Source organism: Nipponia nippon, unplaced genomic scaffold (genome assembly GCF_047370975.1).
Source record: "Nipponia nippon isolate SJK-2023a ecotype South Korea unplaced genomic scaffold, ASM4737097v1 scaffold_12, whole genome shotgun sequence".
Taxonomy (NCBI): domain Eukaryota; kingdom Metazoa; phylum Chordata; class Aves; order Pelecaniformes; family Threskiornithidae; genus Nipponia; species Nipponia nippon.
The window spans coordinates 4,913,833-4,939,466 of record NW_028262313.1 but is presented as its reverse complement, the minus strand read 5'-3'; the positions used below and the strand labels follow the sequence as shown (position 1 = coordinate 4,939,466).

Below are 25,634 nucleotides of genomic sequence, written 5' to 3'. Positions count from 1 at the left end.
TCTGTACTATGAGTGGTACATTTCCAAGTATTATCTTTTTCCAATTGCAAAACCATCTTCTTTCTTTATTTTTTCCCCTGAAAGCTGCTGATTGTCTCCTAAATGTCTTCATTTAATGAAAAAGTGTTGTTATTTTAAGTGTACATTTTTCCATTCATTTATTTACAACCATCTTTGCTAGGCTGAAAATTTATGCTGAGCTTGAGTTAAATAAAATCAATACATTAAAGAATATCAAAATATTCACAGAGCCAAAATCTAGGGTAGGATAGCTACAAAAAAATATTTCTCCATGACATTTCACTTGCCCTTGGGCAACAATGGTTCATTTTGCCATGACAAAACTTAACACCTCTTTTGCTTGCTTTTTTGTTACTCAGACCATACTAAAAATAGGTACAAGGAGACCAGTTGATGACTAAAGAAAAACATTCTATTTAATCACAATATGTACATCCAAAATAGAAATTACAAAGCTGCATTTCAAAATGCATTCGCAACGCCACTCTGCCACTGTTAACGTGCCAGATGCAAAGTTCTTGCAAGCTACTGGCAAAAACGAAATTCCAGCCACGGACAACTCGCCGACAGGCATCAGGTGAAAGGAAGAACGGACGGGCAGCAGGGTACGCAGAGGCAGGAGACCACCCCAGGCAACTGTAGCTCTGCAGCCACCCTTCGCATTCGTTCGCTCCCTGCTTACCTCTCCCACCGCCTCCCAACATCTCCTGCGTTCCAGTGTGGTTTGGACCTTTCTTTCCTGACCCGTTGTGCCAGGCTAACATGAAACTGTTTCCTACATCACTGTTTCATATTGAAATGTTTTGCACAACAAGGCATTTCAAAGGTGCGATTAGGCCCATTAGCAATGTAACCATATTTTACATCTGGGCAAGCACTTCAGTTTATATTGCACTGAAAACTGTCCTTTCATAGAGAAACTTGCCTGAGGTCACCGAGGAAGCCTGTGGGAAAGCTAGGAAAACAGCCCCTCATTGCAAAATCCCACTAGCTTCAGGACCATCACTTCTCTCTTTCTTATTAAAGCAGAAAGCAATTAATATATTGAATTCCTCATTGTTACCCTCCTCAAGTTGCTTCATCTTCTGCTTCAAATAGTCTTTTTTTTTAGATTCACCTTGGATCTCGATTTTCCTCACGTTAGAGACGTGTCGTCACCAGCAACAAATGCAAAGCTCCCATTCTCAGACCATGCTGCTGGTGACTTGGAGCAATTCTGCATCAAGTACAAAGTGTACCACTTGCAGGGAAATATGAATAATACCATGCTGCTGCTTTAGTACAACTACATCTCTGCACAGAAAAAAACATCGCACAAGAAACAGTAAAAAAATTAAAATATCTGTATCTCCTTTTCCTTCTGCCAGTCATCCCAGAGCTTAATGGAATGCAAGGATACTGAATGTAAATGATTAAATAAAAAGGCAGATGAAGTTTCTTCCTGGTCAAAATCAAGTATAGCATCAGTTTGGCATCTTCCATGTCCGCTGTCAGGGAATTAGTACTTAACATTTAACATCTCCAAAGTGCTGTCCATCAATTGCCTTATTAACCTGACACTTGCCAGCCCCATGGATGGTCTCTGTCACCTCGGTGCAGGAAGCTTCCTAATTCTAATGAACACATTCAGCCTTTCTATGGCACGAATGGTAGGTTATTTCAGTTTTTTCCTCCCTGCCAGTGAGCGCAGTGGCAACAATCCCTCAATCCATTCATTGGCAGCCGACATCATCTCCTGCCAAAAGGCCACCTCCTCTTGCGTGGAGTCCATCCAGTCCACAGCGATGCCATAGCTCAAACCTGTGAAGAACAAGAAAACTACAACGTTGGGAGCTACACAAAGAGTTTCTACTCCATGCAAAAATACTCAATGGGTGTAACTGTTGCAGGCAGTATCTTAACATAAACAGTGCTGAACCCCCCTCAGCAAGTTGCACCCTAAACACCTCCTGTTCTTCTGCTAATGACCTCCATGTTACACCAGAGTTCAGACTGAAGTCTCTGTAAAAGCCACAAAATGCAAGAACCCTGAACATGACCTGCCAAGGAAAATAATATTGGGCTCAAGTCCTTTCTGCATCTTTCGGAATGGTAAAGAAGGTTTAAAAGGCTTGGTTTTCCCCTTAAAAGATTTTCTTGTGGACAGGGTGGGGTATTTGTCAAAATTCTCTTGCTCTACACTTCATTTGTGTAGGAATCAAACATATGATAGCAGAAAAGGGTGTACATTAATTCCAAGTCAATTATTCAACCAAATTTTCACATGCCAACTATTTGTCAATGAGATAAAGGTCTAAATTTGGATCGCAGCTTATCTTAGGGTTGGTATTTTTACATCTTGCTTATGAGCTTATTCTTGTTGCCACTTCCCACTGAATAGTTCACAACCCTTCTGGTGACATGTTAGAGATTGAAAACAGAGACCACACAAACAAATCCAATGAACATAGGTGCACCTGCAAGGCAGACCTTCCAGCTACTACGAGCCTCTTCCCGATACCCTCAAGGAACAGTTATCCTTAATTGCAGCATTCTGAAATCTTCTGTTTGTCTTTCATCTCTCAAAAAGCCCTCTTGCTTAACAATAAATAGTTTAGAAAACCTGAGATATCCCACTTACAAAAATACAAAGATGAACATGCTAACTGTCAAAGCCTAGGTACAGGATACACTGAAAGCTAGGATAGGATGTTTGGAGAGGGACAAACCTCCGTGATGGACAGCTGGACGATGGGAGATGGTCCCATCTGCTCTTTACAACTGTGCCTTAAAAATATTGGAATTTTCCTAACTTCAAGGATGAGTAACCCCACTGAAGTAAAACACTTCCAGCTAAGCACAGGTCTGAACTGGAACCTCATGCCATCAACTCCCAGGGACTGTCTCCCAGTGGAGCAAATGGCACGTCTGCTGAGGTCTTTCAGCGCTACATCGTCTAAATAAAAACAAAACCCCAACAATAACACCTTAGTCTACACCCAGACAACTCCATTCTTCCAATTTGTGATTTAATTCCAGCTGACGTACTCTCAGTACTGATTACCTACCAGATCAACTAGTGTAGCTCGCCCTGTTTTTCAAATATTAGTTATTTCTCCTACTAAAGCACTTCAGGGGAGGAGGTGACGTGGAGAGAGTCACCAGGTGGTGCTGTCCCACATGGCATTCAAGTTGTCTTCATCTCTGAGCACTCTTCCCTGGGAGGAGCAGCAATATAAAGTTGATTTGTAATGCAGCCTGTTTTCCTCTAACAGCAGGAAAACTCTCTGATGGACCGAAGGACATTCTTGAGTTTTGCCAGACCTCAGAGCTGATGTTGGCAGAAAATGTGGGAACAGAGGGTTGCTATCATGGTACCAGAGCCCCTTCTATCCCAGACACAGTGCCAGTACCAAGACTCTCACCAATTACTGAGACTCGCCATCCCTGGTTTCTCCCCAACAGGAAAATGCTCTGCAACTTCCCATGGTACTCTGTGGCTCAGCAATACGGTAACAGTATTCATTTAATGTAAAGGAAATCGCTTACCTGTCCCGAGGCCCAGCCTGATTCCTCCAAGGAAATGGTTGGTAAGTTTTTCATGATCCCACACAGTCAGTTCAACACAAGCATCCTTTAGATCCTCCGTATGAAAGCCGTCATATACAATAGTGTGATTGAAAACAGGGTTTGTGTCTCTTTTTATGACTCGCGTCTTTTGGTAACTCTTCTTACTGGTGTCTGGAAGCACATAGCTTTGAGAGGAGAAAAAATACAGCATGTAGTCTAGAGTATCACCTGAGATTTGAATTGTTCCTACGAAGTTCCTCGGTCTAAACAAGCCTCAGTTCTGAAGAAAGGAGGAATTGGGTCTCAACATAAGAAATTCAATGGGAAATGTTCATAATTCCCATACGAAACTTTTTTTTTCCCCCAAGAAAATCCATTTTAAAAGCAAACATTTTCAGAAAGCAGGAGGAGGGTACTTGCTTAAAATTTCCTGCTTTTGGCAAATTTTTTTGAAAACTGACATTTTACATTAAAAAATAGACATTACTTTCACCTATTTCTATTTTCATAAATTTTCATCACTTAGATGCCTCAAAGGGCATTTCAAAATGGTCAGTTAGGCTTCTTGAGCAGCAAACCTTTCTGCAGGAGAACGCTATAAGGATTTAAAATATACAAAACCCATGTAAATATACAAAATATTATATGTAATATACAAAAACCACTTCAAAGCACTGAAAACATCTTAAAATTCCCTTAAAAGATTTTTTTTATTTTCTGGAATATTTGCAGCACTTGCTCCCATATAACAGGAGAACTGATGTTGCAGGCTGCAGAAAACATGCACATACTAAATTCCGGAGAAGATCAAAGCAGGATCTAGCTGTTTATATGTCAGTTTTGGTGAGTCCCTAACAAATTCTCAAACTTTGCATGCAAGGCAAAATTCACAACTTCACGTGAACACATTGGGCTGAGATGCACAGCCCACTTGTTCCTCTCACTCAGATGTTATCGAGGCAAATCACTGAGTGAGTCACAGACTATGATTGACCAAGAGCTTTATCACAGCAAGGATTTTCCTAATTTGGCCACAAGTGAATAACAAGGGCAAATCTCCCCTACAGAGCCCAATGCAACACGAAGGCTTTACAGTACGGAGGCACAGCTAGGTAAGCCTGTGAAAAGAGAAGAAAACATACCGCTTTGTGGAGGCACAGACCCAGGATGAAAGCCAACATGCTCATGCACTTACCATTTCACAAAGGAGTCAACTCCAGAAGGACGCAACTGCAGCAGGTCCTTGACGTCTTTGACCCAAATGTGAACTTCGCCAGAGGGAGGATTCTTGGGACCTGCCATTTAGGAGAAGAGAAAACTGTCGCGCCAGTCCTTACAATAGCTAGCAAAATGACAGGCTTCCTCTCCAGGGACCTGAGGGAGCAGCAACGTGACTTCTCTGCGTACTCACTCCCTCGCGAGCTCTGCACCCCTCTGCCTGGGTGCCACAGCACTACTACCAGCCCCGTCACACTCGCAGCTGCAGAGGGCTCCGGACACAATGTGGTGGTGCTGCTTTGAAACAGGGAAGGAGAAGGACCTGCTGGGCAAACCCAACCCTGTGCGTGCCCCACAGTGAGAGGGGCTGTGTGTTGCTGCTGCCACATCACAGCACCCTACAGTGCTCACAGTGCTCATAACAGGTGATGAGTTTGAGGTCGTTGAGCCCTTCCTCTCTCCCCAACACTTTCCCAATAAATCCAGATGTGAAAATCAGATGTAGGCTGCAGACAGTGCTATCAAGCACTGCTGGTTATGCTTTTGTGCTGATCTCTAAGATCTTGCTCTAATGAGATTACTGTTTAACCAGCCCTGAAACAGATGAGGCATCGCAAGTTGCATGTCTACATATGGGCAATATTTCTTAATGCATGAAACACATTTTACCTAGGCTTCCTGGAGGGACATACTTAATAGACAAATTTATCACTCCTCGATGATCCACACCGTTAACAGCAGAAAGGCTCTGAAACAGAAAGAGTTATGATTGACTAAACAAGGGATTGTGTAAACATAGCAAGGCAAATAGCTTTTGAGTTCAATGGAGGGGCACAAATGGACAAACTCTGATTTTGCATGGCTGGGGCAGCCTGTTCTCAGGGCCGCTCCTTTCTTTGTGGCTTTGTTCTCAAACTCAGTCCCTCAGAACAAAAAGCCTGAGGATTCAGAGCAAGGCTGCCCTTCCAGACGTGTCCAGCTGGACATAATTAAGCATCTTAGTTCTAAAAGACAAATGTCCTTTATTTTTTGAAAAGGGATCTCAAATCAGACCTCTGAACGCAGAAGCATGTAGGAAGCTGTACAGGCTTTACAAAAAGTGGCACCTGAATATTTACCTCTCAAGGCATGTTCAGCTGCATCACCTAGTACTCTGCTGTCTATTTTTAAGGAATGGTCTTTATGTGAGTAGAGAGAGAGGCAAAGTCATGTCAGAGTTTGTGTTGATTAGCGTCAGATCACATTTATTAAAGTGTCCCTACAGATCAGTCACCAAATAAGACCCGAGAAGGCCTGTGTTCAGAGCACTGGATACTGCACTAACGAGTCCAGGGCTTGTGGGTGTTTTACTACGCTTCCCTAGGTACAGTGAAGGTTGTCCTGCTCCACCCAAAGACCTCAGAGGAGTCGGGAAGGACTTCTGCCACCCCTAAAGGCTTCAGGGCTGGGCTAGGAAGCAGGATTGCAGCTGAGATGCACTTACTCGGGGCTTCAGCGGGTACCAGTTGAGTTTCCTGTTGCTCCAGTCCCAGCTGGCCAAGTCTACTTCGATCTCTCCCAAGAAACTGTTACGTCCCAGTGGATCATTGTGCCAAACAGAGAGATTTAATTTTTGGATCAGCAATACCATTTTCTCTATTTTGTACTAGAGGAAGAAAGAGAAGTCGGGTTGTTCAAATTTTTCTTCTGTTTCTTTCACAACCTGAAATAAACTACTCAAAAGCTTGAATAAGCTCTGACTGAGACACTCAAACCCACTCCACATATGCACTAATGGGCTGGCCTCGCTCTGAACATCTCTTTTTTTGTCCTGCAGCGATACTACTACCCTGACAAAGCTCTTCTGCTAAGCACAGGGAAACCTAGCGCTCCATTTGTCACAGGGCAAAACCAATATTCTTTCAAGAATTATTAACACAGGCCTGGACATAGTTAAATAATCCTCTATGCCTTGATGAGTAAGATCACATAACGAAGACCTTTCTTACTAGTCCTGTGCCTTGTGACTGTGCGCCAGGGAAGGGAAGAACACCCCTTGCTCTGGCTGAAGACAGCACAAGCTGCAGGTCCCTGCCTCATCCAAAGATCACCGTGCAGTTTTGACAGAGAAATCTTGAGTGCCACACAGACGGGTGCAGAGAAACCTTTAACATCTCTGCCCTCACAAACCCAAGGGAAGAGCAGTGCAGCGTTGGCAGGAGGCAGGCGAAGAAACCTGGCCAAGGTGGTAGGATCTTTCCAGACCTGATGTGCTATGGGTGCCTGCTACAACACAGGTTTTCGGAGCATGTATTTGTTCTTACCCGTAACACCTCGTTGTAAATGGGATTCACTGTCCTCTTCTTCACTGAAGTTTTTCTCTTACCCATTCTAGCTTTGTCTGGGAGCAAGTAAGTTTTAACATACCTGGAAAAGAAAACACACTCCAGCTGGATATTGTTCCGTATCGCCAAGCTCCAATAAGCAGGCAACCCTTGTAAACGGTGACATGGAAACAAAAGACTGGAGTTGACTCTTTGAAGGCAAAACTAATTAAGAGACGTGGTAGGATATTAACTTGGCTTGCATGTGAAGTTATAAATCTCACTGGAGACGGGTGGATGCCACCAACATTCAGAACAGGCAGCTGTCTAGGCAATGTGGGAAGCCAGCAAGGCCACATATCCATTTGCTGAAATGCCCATAACTATAGCATCTCTGTGCATTCAAAACGAGGGTGAAATTAGAGAGGAGGAAAGAGGTGGAATGTCTTTAAGTCTCTCTCTCAGGGTTCAAATCCAAGCTCCTTTTCATCATCTTTCAAACCAGAGATCGCTAACCTCTGTACAACTACCATTGTGCCCCTAACAGCACTTCTTTATGAACTTTCTGTTCATATAGGTATGTGTCTGCATCACCAGAGTTATTACCAAAGTGTATTTGCCATGGGGAGTTCAAGGTTCACATGGATGCAGAGAGAACATATTCCAGTGATAACAGGAACTGTCTTTGTAGTGATCAAAGCTTTCTCAATCTGTTCAAATTTAAGTCTGTGGCAACATATTTACTGATGCCAATGGCTCCAGAACCATCAGCCAGGAAAGTCCCAGCAGTAAGCATGCACCAGAAGTCTGAAGGAAGAAAGAAACCATAATGTTTAAAAACAGAAAACAGAAGAAAAAAAAAATCCTCCAGAACACAAAATTCAGCAATGTAGAAGTCACAAGGCACCAAAGCGTCACTCACGGGTCAGATCTGCCTTTCTTCTCATCCACAACAGCCAAGTCCTTGCACTGGGACACATGAACCTGGAACTCCCGGTTCTTCTCGTCATAGTCTAGAGCAAACTCCACGGTACCTTGGGCATCCACACTCCCAAAATCGCCGCTGTAGACACTGAGCACACTGCCACTCACCTGCCAGGTGGAAGAGCAAGGTCAGTGTCAATGAAATAGGCACCTTCCTGACTTGGTTTCTGGACAAAGATGATAGTCTGAAAAGTGCATTCCAAGAGAAATAATCTGCAATTTCTGTCCTTGTGTAGTATTATGTCCTTGACACAAAATGGTACACAGCTGCAGCTGTGCTCAGACAACCAAGGGTTGGGGAACCCGAATAAGGGTCTCGCAAGGATGTGCTATCCTAGACCAGGACTTAGAAGCACGGTTCTCCTGAATGCTCAGTAAATGCAGATGATTTTTCACCCCTAAATCCCAAAACTTTAGGAAACGGAGTCAAATATTACTGGGGGGCCACACAAGTCTCTTCCCTTTCCCTATGCTTACAGTACAAACAGCTGCTATCCTGACCCAGTCTCATCATTAAGAAATATATTGAAAGAACTTGAACTATCTGTATAGAAACTTATTATCTCTGGTAGCTATAGTCACACAATTGTCAAACAATTTTTAACATAGGCTAGTAAGAACCATATCAGACCATAAACACAGGAAAAACTATTACTATCTTGTTGCTTGCTCACGATGTGCATGGAGCTGTACAAAACAGAAACAGATATAACCCCTGTCCTGAAGCACTACTGTCCCACCAGAGACAGCCTGTGGGCATCTACTTGCCACAAAGGCACAGCAAAATGACATTTCTACAGGTATAAATCGGGAGCTAGGCACCTAAGAGTCACTTGCTTTCCCAGAACAAACTGCATTTGCCCATAGGCCTTGGGGTCCTTTTTTCAAGGTTTTGTCTTTCAGTGGTAGAAAGCGATGAAGCAGAAACAAAACACAGCTCCAGAAAGATGAGAGAATTTTCTATCGCACCAATCACTCATGATTCCTGATGGGATAACATAAAAGCTAATGCTGTTTACAAAGCAAATAATTACACCTCTTGGCACTTCTCTGTGGTACGGTCATGAACATTTATCAAAAAACTTTCCTAGTAATTAACCCCATTCTTCTCTGTCTTCCCCTGCTTCCTTTGGTCCCAAATGTCATTCTATTATAACCTACAGGAACCTGCTAAACATCTCCTGTCAGTCCTTGGAGCTGCATTTACCATCCCATCAGGATACTCACCCCAGCAGAGAATCCTGAGCGAGATTTTCAAGAACGCCGGTGTGACTTGGACACAAAAGGCTCATTTATGGCTCCCAGACTCTCCAGACTAGGAGAAGGACGCATGTGCCCCAAAGTTCAAGGGGTTTTTTAACATATTTTTCTATATTCATGACCTCTCCCTACCAGCTTTGCTTCACATATGTTCTTTAAATCTCACATATACACCTTGGAGATACCTATAACAGTAATACAGCAAATTCAAGCACGACTAAGCAGCCCCCCCCCCCCCCCCGAACACTGTCTCTAAGGAATCTTTTAAAAATGCTAAACTAAACACACTCAGCTCTTTTCAGCTCTCCTTAGGAGCTGAACCTCTACATCAAACTTTTCCTGTCCAACTCTGAGTTCCCTTGAATTTGCTGATAAAGCGAAGGATGAGCTTGCAGAGGGCACTCGTCTGCAGTCCCAGCTCTCTCAGAGCTGGACCACAAACATGTCACTTAATAGCAGTGTGCCTCATCTCCCCACCCAGAAAAAGGCCACCTCTCTCTCCTGCACACTGCCAGGCTTCAGAGCATCCGCACTTCGGAGCGGGGGCTATCACTTACTGTGAATTTGTCTAACAATGACCCAGTGGGTCTCTAATTTGAGATGGTACCTGGAGACACTCCTTTAACACAAGTAAGTCATTAACCATCACTGTTCTTTTAATAATGTACCATGCAGAAACCAACAGGATACTCCGGAGGCCACATCATCAGTATCAGCCTAAATGCAGTGTCACCGCATCCGACTGAGAAACCCTATCTAGCAAGATGTACGCGTTAAATACCTACCGAGGAGACAGATGCCATGTCGGACGAGTGGCTGCCAATGCTAGGCGTCTTTTTGTGCTTGTTAAACTGGAAGCTGATTTCCGAAGCCGTGTCTGATTCAGTCTGCTCAGAAAATAACAAGCATCTTTAAGCTCTGCTGTATGAGCACTTTGCAACACTACAGAGAAAAACCAATAGCTCAGCAGAGTCCCATTAAGCAGCGATCAGGTTAGGAGAGTGGAGGAGAGCGCAGGGAGTCTCCCCAGAGGCATTCCCTCTGACCGGCAGCGAACGTCATCATTAACTGCCTCCCAACAGCGCTGCATGCAACCGCCTGGGCTCTTGGGAATGGCACGGAATGGTGTGGTTTGAGACAGAGGGAAACACTGAAACTCCTCCAGGACAGAAGGGTTGGTCTCAGTTTTGAGGGGCTTTTTTCTTAAGGCTTTTCTCATTTATTTATGACGTAACCAAGGCATGCTCTAGAGCAAGTACTGTGTGTGTCCAGAAGAAACATTCTCATGAAACGGACTGCCATTCAGGGGATGCTGTGAACATTACTCCAGCCATTTCTGGCACCTAGCCTACCTCAGACAACAGGAGAGGAGAGGATCTGCTCAGCTCTTTGACTCTTTCAGGTTCAAGAAACAGATGGGGTATCAAATGAGGTTTATTGTATGCTGTAGGTACAAACAAAAAAAGGCATCAAGATATCTTGTCAGAGTCAGGAAAATATAAGAAAGTCACATTTTTGTTTAAGGGCACAAGGAAGGAGGAAAAGCTCGTGGGAGGCACCGGAGCACCACCCACTTGCCCTGTCTCTGTCGTCTGCCATTGAAGCTGACCCTCCCCAAGACAAAAACCGCTAGCTAACATCCCAAAGCTATTTTCAATGTGTTTTCATTCAATGTTTGGGAGTGTGCAAACTCCCTCTAGTGACTAATTTAATTCTCTTACTAGCCTAAGGATGTGTACCTTGTTTGCATCACTTTCTCCGTGTAGATTTAATTTAGACTAAAACCATACAGATTTGCCTCCTTGTCAAACAAACCAAACATGCTCACATTTTAATCTCATAGCATATTGCCCTTTACAGTAGAGCTGTAAAATATTTATACCTATAATTTCACCACTGCATACACCTCTCAAATACTCTGCTAGACAAAGGTGGACAACAGCCTGATATTTAAAAGAAAAAAGTCAGAAAGCTTCATCTCAACTTAGAAAGATGGTTACTGGACTGCTTAAATGTCTAAATAAAACCTATTGGTTCTACCTTTATCTTTTCTCAATAACTCCTTTGAGGATGACTGTCTTCACCCCAGAAGAACTTGTTTTTAGAAGATTATGTGCATAAACACGCATGCACATACACACACTTGTTTAGCATGTTAGCCATGCTGATACATTCTTCAGTGCTCAAAATGCCCAAAAGCTTCTTTGGTATTTTCCTTTTATATGATTTACCTTTTATATGATTTACCATGCATTCAGTATTTACTATTTTTATTTCCAAACATGAGCAAAGCATTAAATCTAGCCCTCTCCACAGACTACTTGTTATGCTGCAAACAAGTAGGTGTAACTCTGTAGAGGAGGGTTTCTGAGGATGAAGTTTGTGGCTCTAAATAAGCTTTAATAAGAAGAGGCTAAAATCTTGGCCATCTGTGTGAAGACCACATCGCTGAATGGCAATGCACGTGGGACCTGAAGCTTCGATCCACGGTGCTGTACGACATACGCGGCTGCACCATATGATGGGGCATGCACTTGGCACGAGGCTACCGGATGGGGTGGCCACAGTCACAGGGCAATGCAGCGCACCCCACCCGCAGGCTGCCTTCGACACAGCCCCGAAGGGGACTCTCCTCCCTCTCATAACCAGGGGTTGGGCTTACTCAAACAGGCTTGATCGTTTCCTCTAAGCAGCTTTACCCTTCCCCAGGCATTGCTTTCCCAGCCTTCTCACCTCAGTCCTGGCAGCCTTGGCCTTACCACTTGGCTTTTAGGCAAGCTCTTAGCTCTCCTCTTGGGCTTGCCAGTCTTCACCTTTTGGGGACTTTTATTGGCTTTCTTGGCCACACAGGCTGCTGCTGCTTTCCTTCAGGCTCCCTTCCTTGGCTGCTGCTTTCTTGGGCTTCTTGGTGGCACAGACAGGTTTTGTGGCCATGGGCTTCTTCAGGTTTGCTGCTGCTTTCTTGGTTGCCTTCTCCTTAGCTTGTCTTGGTTTCTCAGGGAGAAACTGCCACCATAACGTATGTCCCAGCTGGCAGCTGAGGAGATCGGGCCAGCAAACGGGGTCTGCTCTGGGTGAGGTGAGAGGCCCAGGCTGGGCACCGCAAGCCCAATAAGCGTGTGACAGCAGCCTGCGGCGTGACTCGCATGCTGGATGCAAGCTCTGGCACCTCCGATTAACCCACTGCGCAGGCTGCCATGCAGCTCCCACAGCACTCGATGGGAGAAGAGGAGAGACCGGTACAAGCTTCTTGCCAACCCTTTGAAGCCCTTGTGTTTTTTGCTGAAGACACTGAGTAATGTACCATCAATCTAGCTGCAATTTCCTTGCTCTGAATTAAATTTTAGGCACTGTAAGCTCTCTAATTTGATGATGAAACAATATGTCATTTTCCTTGCCTGGTACATGCACAGCAGCACCAGGGATGCAGAACTCAGGCATAATATATTACCTTCAGGGAATGTAAACCAAAAAGGAGAAAGAAAGATGTTTTTACTCACTCTCTGTGGTTGTGTAAATGTTCACCATGCTCTTTGCAAGATTAAGGCTATTTGCTCGGGCCAACGCCTGAGCGGCAGGAGAATGATCCCCATCTTCCTCTGGAATACATGAAAAGCCAAATCAACATGGTAAATAAACAAACACACACAAATGGGCAATGTGTCAACAAGCACGCGTGTGTGTGTGCGTCTCTCCTGGCTTGTTCACTCTGCTTAGAGCATATTGCAGTTACATTACACAGGGCTGCTTTCAAATCTTCAGTGTGCTGTAATATTTCTCCCTGAGAAAATCTCTTCACACTATGATGGGAAATGTAAACACTAGATTAACCCAGTCCCTAAAACAGACCAGCGCTTGCAAAGAGCTTCCAGTGAAACACAGCCATCTGCTAATATCATCCTGAAATTAATATAATAATAAGGTATAAAACCTGAGAAATGTAAGAATGATCTGGTATAGAAAGGAAATCTTTATGTTTACGTGAAGTGTAACTCAGGATTTTCATAGAAGTGTTATAAGAGGTAGGAAATAAGCCAAGAAATGACACAGTTAAAAATCAAAATCAGACGAGTCTATGGAAAATCCCCTCAAACAGGTCTTACTGAGGTACATGAGGACAGGAAATTTGGAAAAAGAGGACAGCGAGCTCTCTCTTCCTAGCTCTTTGCTTCGCAGAGAGCAGAGCTGTGGGCAATCACAGCCCACATGTAAAAGGGACTGCAATTAACAATAACTTTTGCTCATATTAACAGTCATTACAAGAGCCCGTCAAACCAAGAGAGAGACCGATAAAGTGGTAATATTACTGGCATCATCATGGTTGAGAAGATGGTATCAGAACCCAGAAAACTCAGACTCCTTGTTCAGTCACTCTGGTTGCAGTTTAATATCCAAATTCACTTGTGGATTCCCAAAATGTCATTTAAACACTGACATCCAGTGGCTATATCAAGGCAGCCTAACAGCCTACGTACTTATTAAACACTTCGCTTCACACTTTATTTCTTCTATTTGTGTCAGACTTATCTCTACCACCACAAACAATTCCTCCAGCCCCACATTTGAAGGAAGTACAGTCTTCCCAGTGAATAAAATAAAGTAAGTTCCCGTGACCTGTTGTAGGTAGCACTAAAGAAATGGAGGGCTGTCCCAAGCTGAGGTGCTTGCAGGTAAGGCACGAGGGCTGGTAGTGGGGAGGAAGGCAAGGGAACATGGCACTGCTCCCTTTTACACTTGCACCGTGCTACACAGCATTTGTTTCCAGAGCTGTTTGCTAAACACGTTTGACACATGCTAACTCTGCACAAATTGCAATATAGGATAAATGGACAAATGACAAAAATGTGCAAAATGCAGAAGGGCTAGGGAAGAAAGCAGGCTTAGGGATGATTCGCTATTGTGATTTCACAGGGTGCAGTTACAGCCGTCAGTACCTGAGTAAACAGCTGAGTCTGTTCCCTGAATGGCTTCTCTCTCTCTGGCTGGTTCACCGGGCGTTTGCCTGTCTGAAGACTCACACGTTTTTTCCTCAGGTAGCTCTCCATTTATTTCCATGTTGTCGTGAGTGCCCAAATCAGATCCTTCCTCTTTCTCATCATCGCTTTCACCATCTGTAGGCACAGGCTCGATCAGTATCTGCACCCTGTTCATCAGGGAATTCACTGCCTGCTTGCACTCTTCTGCCACAATAAAATCATCTGTAGGCGTCTCTGGCTCAAACGTGCTGCCAGACACTTCTTTGGTAGGCGACTCGATTTTGACGGAAGGCGCTCGCACAGGCAATCTGGATTTCTTGGAGCAGCGCTGTGCCGCCTTCTCTTCCTCTGGCACCAGCGGCTTCCCATTGCTTTCACTCAGTGAGTTATTTCTTGTAACGAGGCTGCCTTTGCTCTTGGCATACGTGGACCTAGGAACAACGGAAACCGAGCCCTTCCTCGCAGGGGCTACATAGCTTGGTTCTTCCTCGCTAGAAGACAAGGTTATTGTCCTTTTGTAGGGGGTTCTTGTTTTGGTGAAGATGCCAGGTTTTTCTTCGGTGTTCTGGCCTTGCCCAGACTGCACAGAGAGTGAGCGGCACAGCTTGAACTGCCTACCGTCTGCCTCCACCGAGCTCGGGTCCTCCAGCATGTTTCCCACTGTCACAGAGTCCGCTCCCTTCTCCCAGAAGTTCTTCAAGTTCTTGAAGTGTTCACGATCAAGGCCGATATCCTCCTCTTTGTTACTCATTGATGAGATTGTATAGTTGCCACCCTGCCTCACAGCCTGGCTGCTTTCCCCCTCTGCGGTCAGTGGTTTGGGGCCTGCCAGCAGCTTTCTATTTGCAAGGCTGTTCTCTGTGGGCCCCATGGGATTCACAAACTGCTCAGATCTGGGGAAAGTTCTGCTTGGTTTCCTCTTAACTGGTATCTTGCTGGGAGCGTAAGTTTCTTCGGGTGGAGTTTTTGCCCCATCGACAGCTTCTCCGCCAGCTGCACTGCTGGGCTGAGGCACAGCATCCTCTGAAAGCCTGGTGGGCAATGGAGATACTCCATGACCTACAACGACAACAAATGCTCACAGCCTGTCCCACCACATCACATCGTATTTCCCTGGAAGATCTGGGCTGCAGCTTCTCAAAAGGAAGCCAGAGGGAGTTTCCAGAAACCACCAATATGTTCCTAATTCTTCCCCATTTTGAGACTCTAGCAAGCCTCCTTCCATCTGAAGAAAGCCCTGAAAACCCCAGCCCTTCTCTCTGCAAAGGACATGGAAAAAATCCACCGAGCTCTAAATTGTTGCTGTGAGTTGGGGATTTGTTTGCAGCTTTGCTTTCAGTTTGGCAGTTTTCCTACTGGCTATTTGCTGTGTACCAAAAATCACTATACATTCAAAGCAGGAAAGAGAAGGTTACTTGGATCTGTGGGTTAAGGAGTTGTGAGCCAAGCACTCAGTTTAAAACATACTGAGAGCCAGGAGAAGTTTTAGTAATTGGATTTTTTTTTCTTGGTCCCTGCTGCCTTGGGCATAATTCATACAAATGTTGGCAGCCCATTCTTACATGCCAAGGTAAGAAATACTCTTTGTTATTCATTTGTACACACACAAAAACACATCTCGTCTCTTGGTGTTTAATGTTGAATAACAAAAATGCCAATGGCTCACTGAACAAAAACCTTACCTTTTCTAGACAAATGCAAGCTGTTTGTTGCAGCCACAAATGGACTTGTTCCAGTGTCACTCTCTGAGGAAGAGACATCATGTATACTGGATCTCTGAATGGAAAACAAACTCTATCAGTGTATATAAACTGGCAAGACTGGAAAAATGTATTTTATTTGAGCAGAGACACTAGGGCAGGCAGTCTGTGGAGCCCCCGCCAGTAGGTACAGACCATATGAAGGACCAAGGAATAACAAAACAAAGCGCAGAGGCTGTGCCTATACTACCTTGTGTGATGCCGATGGCGGGACTGGAAGTCTCGGCTTCGGTTTTGGTTTTGGCAAGATTTTACGTTCCTCTGCGGTATCAAGAGCAGGTGTGCTGGATCTGTGGGAGAGGAGAAACACCTGAGCAAGGAGATCAGTGGTAGTGATGTGCCTGGTACAGTGATCAGGCAGTCTTCAACATCATCTCAGTTCTGCTCAGCTACTTTGCCACTTTTATCTACTGACCCAGCCCGATATAAGGCTGCCCAGAGCTGGTGCCTTCATTTATTTTCTCCATTACTTCTTGGAAGGACTGGGGAACATTTTAAATGGCCTGGAGTACGGATGAGTGTCCCACTGCAGTCAGTACAGAACTTGCTCAACAAAAACAATGGTGTCAACTTCTAAGTTATTCAGACTTTCCCCTTCTGGGAGAAAACCATAGGGAAAAACACAGGACGCAGCAGTGCCAGAAGAGCCCAAGAGCCACACAGGAGGGAGACGCATTTCCGTGCTATGGCCCAGGAAGGAACAGGGCACACCTCCCAGTTCAGGCCATAGCAATTCATAACCAGATTGATGGAGGATTTAGAAACTACAGGAATGATTATGACAACAATAGTTAGGGCAAACCTATAGCACAGGGTATAAATCTTCATGCTTGGAATATAAGTTAATTACTAACTGCCTGGTAAATAAACGGAAGAAACACATATCACAGGCAGTTTACTTGACTGTTTCTACCATCTTTGGGAGTGTGTAGTGGTGGCTGCTCTCTGGATGGAGAACAGCAGTCAAGCTGGTGAGATTTCAGATGACAATCCTTTGTGCTTAGGGTTGAATGAGAAAAACAAAGCAAGCTTTTCAGGATTTAATCAACCCCCCAAAAAACCATTAGGACAACTGCTGTGCTGATAAAGCAGGAGCATCTCGGGCTTGCTGACTCTGGATCCTTCATTAAGCAACATCCAATGATCAGCTGCAAGAGGTTTGGAAGTGTCAAGGCCCATATTTAATATTTAACTGGAGCAATTACCACCTGTGAAAAGTGATTCCTCATTCTGCTGACAAAAATATGCAAATGAGATGGGAGCAACAATGAATGAATATGTGAATATTTTAATGGCTTCTCCATGGCCCACAAATACTGAGCGAGGTCACTGATTTGCTCATTGGAGTGCTTTTAGCGGGTGTTTCTGCTCAGTCAGCACCACGTGAAATCCTACCAAGCCTTGATGGAGAGTCCTGAGCACTGGGCACAGAGGTTGGCACCTGCAGGAAATGAGCAGTTTCCTCAAACAGTTCATTTTGCTAGTGCTGCTCCATGGCAAAAATTAAACAAATAAAACCATAATTACTTTGAAAAACTAGCCGGAATATCCTGACATTAGAGACAATTTCCATTTTACTGACCCCTTATCAAATCATGCAGGAAAAGACGTTCTGGGATAAGCACATTAGCACTTAGGTATTAGGGGAAGATTGATATTCTGACAATTCCTGGAAAAAGGATTTTAAAAATATCCTATATAACCTATTACTTATACAGTCTTGGAAACTCAGTTAAAGACCAGGATTTAATGGGTAGCATTCAATTTTCATCAGAAGAGCAGCAGCCAGAGCATTGCACGAGCAGCAGCGGTTACCTCTCCTCTCCTGCACCAGCAGCGTGCTTGGGGAAGGCAGGACTCAGGACAGCTTTGCTTTCCAGACCCATATGGATGTGCTCACTGGCCTCATCTGTAATATAACAGAGACAATCGAGAAACGACATTTATTTAAACTTGTAATGGTCGGCGTGTTTTATTTGAGGAAAGAAAAGGCTTGTTAAATGAGTCCCACAGCACAAACCCTGCGGATTTAAGAGGAGATGGCTCTGCCCGCTGCCCCCGCAGACGGGGGAGGCCCTGGGGCAGTGTCGCCCGCACTCCCCACGCAGCAAAGGCACCTCCGGACCCCAGGGGTCCCAGAGGCCAAAGCGAGCTGCCAGGAGCTGTCACATCCCTGGAAACCTTCGCGGGACACTGCCACGACTGTCAATAAAGTTAATCCGTTCCAGGATTTAAATTCAGCCATTTCCTGTTTTGACTCAAAGTCATCCGATCTTGGCAAACAAAGGAGGAGGCCAATACAGTTAATAAGGAGATCCCTGGGTTTTTTACTGGCACAAGGCTCAGCTATGTCTTCTAAGCTCTCAAAGACCCTAAAGAAAAAACAATAGAAGACGGTAACCTTTAGAGCAGCCTGCCAGGGTATAAAGTCGCATTAGACATTTTGCTGGCAAACAAGTTTTCTTCCTACTGCAAAACCAAAAGGATTAAACCCTCAAACAGCGATGAAAAACTAGTCTGGTCAACAAGATCTGCACATATTTATTCACATGCAGCTAGGTCTATATTAAAGAGTAAATCTACCTGTTACAAGAACTGCCAAATCTCTTTAGGATATATTTCATTACACAATACAATAGAATCAGAGGCTCAGAGGATTCAGATGTGACATTAAATAATATAGCCTCGCTTGTTATCTGCTTAGAAAACTGCACTAAGCCCAAGAGCAGATCAGTCCTATGGACGGGCTGTGATATCAATGTCACGCTGGTGCTGCCCATGTGGTGCCATCCAGCATCGGCACAGTCCCTGCGGATAACAGGGATATCTGAAGGTGGAGCATCATTCCCCCTTGCCTGTGCATCCCCATGGAGAAAAATGCCGCAGTCCCAACTCTTCCTCCCCGTCCAGTGCCTGGCCCTGCGGCGCAGGGGACCACGGCAGGCGTTGCTCGGGGCTGTCTGTGTTAGGACCAGGCGTCTGGGACACGCATGAGATGGCAGCTGGGTGGCCCCATGGTTCCCGCAGCAGCGGGACGTCGGGGAGCCACTCCTGCTGGAAGACAGGAGTCTGGTTGTGTAAGAACGAGCGGGTTTTACAGAGCACGTTTCTGAGAGGGGGACCGCGTTTTGTCCATGTAAGCGTTGATGTGCAAAAAGCATCACTGAGCTTCGTTTTGGGAGAGACAAGCTGTGGCATGGCTGGTGGCACGTGCAGGCCACATCATGTGCCGGCATGGGAAGGCACACTGAGGAGCGTTGATTTATCCAGTGAGCCACGTCCTCCTCTTCTGCTCCAGACCCAAGGGAGGGAGATGCCAGCAGGTGGCTGCTCTGGAAGCAAAGAAACCAAACACAGAGCTCCCACGTTCTCCCTCTGCCTGTCATGGTTGAAAAGACCTTGATAACCAACGACTGCATTCATTTCTCACCTGACTTCCACTTCCAAAGGCATCGCGTCATATTTGCTTTTCACTGATGCTTCCCCCTCAGACAGAGCTCCCCCCTCCCGGCTGGCAGAGGCAGCGGGAGGTGTTCGCTCTCTCCCATCCAAATCACTGTCCTTCAAAATGGCTCAGCCACTGACACAGCTATACCTGGCTTCTATAACCACAAACAAATAGGTTATTCATACATTATAATCCATCAAAACGAGCAAAATGCCCTTGCTAACTTTAGGATGAGACAGAATAAGAAGCAAATTCCAACAGAAATTAGTAGTGGTCTGACCAGTTTAACTTGTCCATACATATTTATATACATATGTATACAGCCGCTCCTGCTCTAACACTTTAGCTGCTTTACTCATTTCCTATCACTTTAAAACAAAGTCACTCAACTTGGGGAAAGCACAGCTAACCGTGCCATTGGGGCTGACTTGCCTCGGCGGGTGGATAAAATGGTCTCTCTCCTAGACGATTTTTAGCTCTCATCCATTGCACACAAGCTCAAGGGGAAGTTATTACCAAATTCATCCATCTGTGCTCCTCTGCAGGCTGTAGTTTAAATACAGGATATCTATCTATTTTATAGATTTATATTACTGCCGATTACTAGTGTTTTCTATTACAATCCATACCAACTGTGAAGACCCTTAGGGATCCACGCAACTCTCCCTCCTGAAGGTTAAAACCCTCCTCCAGAAAAGGTCACTGGGCATTTTCCTGTGCAGACACGAATTTCCACCCCTCCGCAGCCCAGTTTACCATGCAAAGGGAATGCCAGCAATTATCTCAGCGGGGCTGTTCTATGCAGGAATTTTCTCATTTCACTCCCTAACACAGTCATCAAAGACTTAAATCAGGATTAAAAGCCCTGGAGTCATGAACAAGTTACATTGATTTGGCTAAATGAACACACACCCCTTCATCACCTTGAAAGCTGACAGAAGGTGTATGACTCTGACCTTTCCAGGAGAAGAAAAAAAGGTGTCAAGATGGCAAGCAAAGGCCTTTATCTCAACTACTGCAGATCGAACATGAGCTGCACGGCTTCCCTGATGGGCCAAGTGCTGCTCTCACTGGTGCAATACTCTTGCTGCCCAGTCAGTGAGAGAAGCACTTGCCCTCACGTGTGAAGGGAGGCAATCTATACAGTGACCACTGCAGGAGCTGAGCAGGCAACAGGCAACAGCAAGGTGAAAATATTAGCTACAGAATCTTGATCCTCAACCAGTGCTGTGGGAAAAGTAAGAGGAAGGAATAAAGTCACGTTATACCCGTGCTTTACCAAAATAAGTCTGAGAACAGAAAAAGATAAAGAAAGGGAAGAAAAAAAGTTGAAAAAGAAATAGAGGGCTAGATCTAAACATAATTACTATAGCAATTTAGTAAGATTTGCTTCTTCGTTCTTAACAGCATTAGTCAAGTAATGCACATGCAAAGACATAACTTACATATTACTGCTATATTAATAAAGAGATTATTTCAGATGATAATCTGAGACCACACCTCATACGTGCACACTGGCAGTAAAAGTTAAATCTAAAACCAACAGTACTTCAAATTTTGCTTTCCTGAAATGGGCTGCAAGCTAAGGGTGCTGAGGCCCCTGGCAAGGCAAAAGGCAGACGAATCCCATTCGTTGCTGGCTACTGGCTGGGCTGCAGACGACAGAGCATCCGCCCAACCTGGACCCCAGCAGAGGGGCTGCTGAAGCGTCTCTCTTCGTGCAAAGAGGGTGCAAGCACAAATGCACATCCTCAAAAAGCAGAACATGCTCTGCAGAAATGGCCAAGCAACTCTGTCGAGCTGGAAAAGGGTTTATATGTTTTAGCATTCTGGAGGGATGATAAAATAGTAAATTTAATGACATCATGAATCCTTAATACCAAGGATAAAAGCAACTTCATATGAAATATGATGGGCCAGTTGTGCATCAGAGGCTCCAATGAATCTATGCTAAGTTATGAGAGCTGTCAAGGGTAAGTAAAAAGCAAAAAGAAAATGAGGCGCTCAGTTAGTGAAGTCCATAGCCAGCGTTTAGCTTTGAGAATGTGTCTAAGTGTCTAATGCGTCTAATGGAGCTAAGAGTGGTATACTGAGCGCAGGCAATTAATGTTACAGAGATATCCTGGCCAATGAGGCCCAGCAAACAAAGGAGTGACCTATACTGCTGCTACCCCACAGCAGGAATGGGCAGCTGGGCCCAGCAAAAAGGGCTGAACTGGTGGAGATGACATTTGAGTTTTGGACAGATGGAAGATAACTCTTTATCTATGAGTAGTCTTTATTGTGAAAGAACAGAGCCCAGTTATAGGGTCCTTATCTTAGGGACCGTGGTAGACTTTGCTTAGAGCTGCCCATCAGGGCTATGGCTTCCCCAGAGGAGCGGCCGCCAGTAACTCACCAGCCATGTCTGAGTATCTGCGATTACCCACCCTGACAAATAATCAAGGACGTTGTGAGAGACTGGGCTGCGGTCCCACAGTCCTGCTGAGGAGTCGGTTGGCCTGTCTTCATGTTGAGGACTGGATGTGAATCATCCCCAGTTCTGCTTTGCACAAACGTTCAGCACGAAGTGCCAGCTCCAGGCTGGTTACATTTGGACTCAAAGCACAGTCCTGCTTGTTTCACATGGGGCTGATCTCTTCTCTTCTCTGCCCTGAGCTGACAAATCTGATTTGATCTGTTTTACTTACCACCATGAGAGTTCACCTGCATGTCAAACAACACCCAATACATCTGCTTCGAATTAGCACATGGTCCCAGACATACCCTTGCTACGGCACAGCAGCCTGGGTACCGTTCAGACTTGGCCCCAAAGCCCTTTTTACTTTGAAAACCACGTCGTGCCTTGGAATTATTCCCATGTAAAAAGTTAGGCATGGATCATCATTCCCTTCTCACAGTGGGCAAATACTTGCCAGGAGAAGAGAGGCACCCCCTCCCTTTGCAGAGATGTGACAAACCCCACCACCCTGGAGGCCTGCAAAAGCAGCCGGCTGTTAGTTTTTGTCAGACCGCTCTAGGAATTGGGGGGGTGTTTCACCCACACATATCAGTTTGATGCCAGAAATTGCCCTACATCACCCCTTTCCCTTCTTGCTTCTATGACAAGAAATGACACCGGTGACCTCTGACAAACAGACGTTCCAGAAGAAAGAAGCTGAAGTAGTGAAAAGGCATTTACCGCACATAGCTGGTAAACAGCTTTTGCCTTCATCCTCTGCCACACTGTAATTTTTTCTTTGGGCCCTGATTTTGATAAGCAGGTATATTTTTCTAGTACTGAAAGCTTAGCTGAGTATCCCCTTATCACAACACAAAGGCTGGTCCCCAACAGGCTCCCAGCACAGGGAGACCCCCATACTTGACCACTGTTTTCTGGTACATCAATTTGCTTTCTTAAGATGCACACTAACGTACTTACTTTCTAGTTTGCCTTTTTTCCTTCTAATCGATGCCCGAAGTAGATCTGGCCCCTCTAAGTCTTCCTGAAACCGTTTTGCCTTCACTTCCGAAAACCATTCACCTGTCACAAACTTCTTCTTCTTTTCATCCTTGATGGAGCCTTGTATCCGCCTGAAAGTCAATGAGAACATTACACACCAAAAAGATCTCAAGATTTCGACTTCCCCTGAGCTACCTTCGTAATAATTGTCCGTACGGTTCACCAGTCTGGTACTACAAAGGATCCAGAGATTACTCTCTGCAATCACATGGGCCAAACCAGCATTAAAACAAAAGTTCATTTATTCTTTATCTGAAATGGGAACAGCACCTTGTAAACACAGGCCTTCACCTCTTCCAAATTTTACAAATCCAAATCAGAGTCACCTGGCAAGGAGATCTGTCCATTTGCTTTGCAGCCCTGAGGGTTTGGGAAAGGGTGGGGCTGTTTGCAGGTCTTGCACTTCTCTGTTTTATTTGTCTATTAATCCCTTTATGAGTGGCAAAGCCCTTTGGATCAAATCTGATACAAACCATGGAAATCAATCATGTTATTTAGGGGGGAAACCTGTCCCTGCAGCACTCTCCCCAGACGCTGCTCCTCCTGCCATGCCGATTTTGGCACTCAAACAGTTAGCTCTCCTTCCTGAGCACAGCTTCTACTGTAACTCGCTCCGGCACACCCAGGGCTGGTTTTTGGCACCTAAACCCCTCAGTGCGCTGTTTGCCAACCTGTACTTTTAACCCTCCTCCGGTTATTTTGTTTTTACACCACAGCTTGCTGAATTAGCTGCCTTTCTGCTGGCACTGCCTCCCACAGCTCACCACAATTCGGGGTCCCGGCGAGACCTGAGAGGCCAGAGGAAACTCCCACCTCAGTCCGATTCTCAGCAAGAAGAGGGGGCAAAACCTCAGATAGCCGGGGAGCCTTGAAGGGTCACATTTGGCTGCCTAAAGGCCAGAAGGGAGCAGGTATGGGATAGCTGAGCTCAAGCCTCTGCAGGCAGTGCTGGGGACCCAGCAGGACTGGCAGCCAGGGAGCTGCACAGCTCCCATCTAGATCAGGGCTGCATCCGCCCCCGTGAGGGTCTCGAGGTGCTGGGCCAGAGGAGATGTAGGAACGTATTTTAATCCTGTTGACACCAGATCAGTGTAATGCCATTGACTTCATTTCACCCAGCAGGCAGATTGTGTTGGAGCCAAACGTCCACACTTGCACTAAAGGTCTTACTGCACATAGCCATACTGACAGCACGGGACACCGGGCACCAGCCCGGGCAGGATCTAACTCACTCCGCTCCCAATGAAAGCCTTCTGTGCCATGGCTTCCAAAGAGAAGTGAAACAATACTGAAATAATCCAAACACACTTTTCCCCAAATCTCCACTGCAAAGCAGAAATTGTACTGCATTTCAGAAAAAGAAAAGAGAAAATCTTTTTGAAACCCTGTTTCAGTTCAGGGGAGATACAAGAGCATGCAGATGTACACCTCCAGCCCAATCTGCTTGTGTGCCACCACCAGCTCTCTGTTTCCCCAGCTCTCACCCCCGAGCAGAGGCCGGGGCAGGTATGCTGCCCGGAGCCTGCTGCAAAGCTACCCACTCCCCCTTCAAGCCTCGAGCATCCCTCCTACATGGGGCTTACTCTTTTTTGGCTCAACAGCAAGTCGAAGACTCACATCCTTACCAGGGGTAAACTGGCACAGTGCCATCCACACTCACTGAACTACTCATTTCTTGCCGTGGAGAGTCTGGTGCCAGCTTCCTGAGCCTGGTGCACACTGTCAACCCAGATGGTCTAATGGCTGGCATTTAAAAAGTGACAGCAGCAACAAGCAATCCCGATCAACCAGACCTGAGCTCCAGGATGGCCAGTGGCAAGTGAGCTGAACTGAGAGTAATTCCTGGCTCTGAAACGGCTTCCTGCAAACCTTTGGCAGATCACATAGCCTCTCACTGCCCCTCTCTGCCTGCACACACACCCACCTCGAAGAGCACCGGAGGGACACAAAGCAGAAATGGGGATGTAAAGTCTCATTTTAAAACACTCTACAGGATTTCTGTGCTACTGAGCGAGGAAAACAAGGTAGCGGCTACTCCCCTGCTCGGACCTCTGACACCGAGAAATCAGCATCTTCCTCCCCAGAGCAGGAAAGGGATGATTTCCCTTGGCGTCTCTGAGGGCTGCTGATTAACTCAAAAGGAGCGTCCAGCCCTGCAATCCTGCAGAGAGAGGACAACAGCGACAGCAGGATAGCTGAGAAAGCAGGAGGTGCAATGAAAAGATCCGTCAGGATCTGAGCAAGAAGCGACAGCACTGCTGCAGCCTGCATCTCTCCTTGTTGTGCACGCACACACACACACTCTTTCCTCTCTAAAAGAAGTAAAAAAATCCCCCCAGAGGAAGCTCACGTCCTGCTGTTATTTCACGCTCCCTCACCTGATGCGATCCCCATCCTTCTTCTTCAGCTCTGCATCTCTCTGCAGAACCTTCATCAGCTTCTCATACTCCTCCTCGGTCAGGAAGCTCAAATCCAACATCTTCCCTGCAATCTTCTTCAGTTCTTCAGACAGCTGAAGCAATGACACACGAGGAACTAATCCAGCCCAGACTGCCGCAATGCCATAGGCAGCCCCTGTCCAGCCCGCCCTGGTGCGCTGAGCAAGACGCGGCT

The 25,634-nt window shown here is 45.6% G+C and overlaps 1 protein-coding gene across 1 annotated transcript; it reads right to left on the bottom strand.

Annotated features, from left to right (window-relative positions):
* Window positions 1-411: 411 nt before the first annotated feature.
* On the bottom strand, window positions 412-25,534 carry LOC104023341 (synaptotagmin-like protein 2). The gene is made up of 16 exons (XM_009477151.2): window positions 25,400-25,534; window positions 22,941-23,092; window positions 17,887-17,980; window positions 16,262-16,361; window positions 15,994-16,087; window positions 14,270-15,370; window positions 12,836-12,934; window positions 10,688-10,779; window positions 10,121-10,222; window positions 8,014-8,183; window positions 7,092-7,194; window positions 6,272-6,433; window positions 5,458-5,536; window positions 4,766-4,865; window positions 3,550-3,755; window positions 412-1,821 (listed from the first exon to the last, which is right to left on the bottom strand). The coding sequence occupies exons 1-16, from the start codon at window positions 25,498-25,500 to the stop codon at window positions 1,676-1,678; spliced, it is 2,901 nt and encodes a 966-aa protein (XP_009475426.1). The 5' UTR covers window positions 25,501-25,534; the 3' UTR covers window positions 412-1,675.
* Between the last annotated feature and the right edge of the window lie 100 nt (window positions 25,535-25,634).

What these genes read in the sequence shown, in the direction of transcription:
- LOC104023341 (XM_009477151.2), bottom strand. Translation starts at nt 25,500, where the DNA reads ATGTTGGATTTGAGCTTCCTGACCGAGGAGGAGTATGAGAAGCTGATG. An exon ending in GCTGGTGCAGGAGAGGAGAG is followed by an intron (nt 16,362 to 17,886) that starts GTAACCGCTGCT and finishes CCTCTCCCACAG; the next exon opens with ATCCAGCACACCTGCTCTTG. An exon ending in TGTCCCTCCAGGAAGCCTAG is followed by an intron (nt 4,866 to 5,457) that starts GTAAAATGTGTT and finishes CCTAAATGGCAG; the next exon opens with GTCCCAAGAATCCTCCCTCT.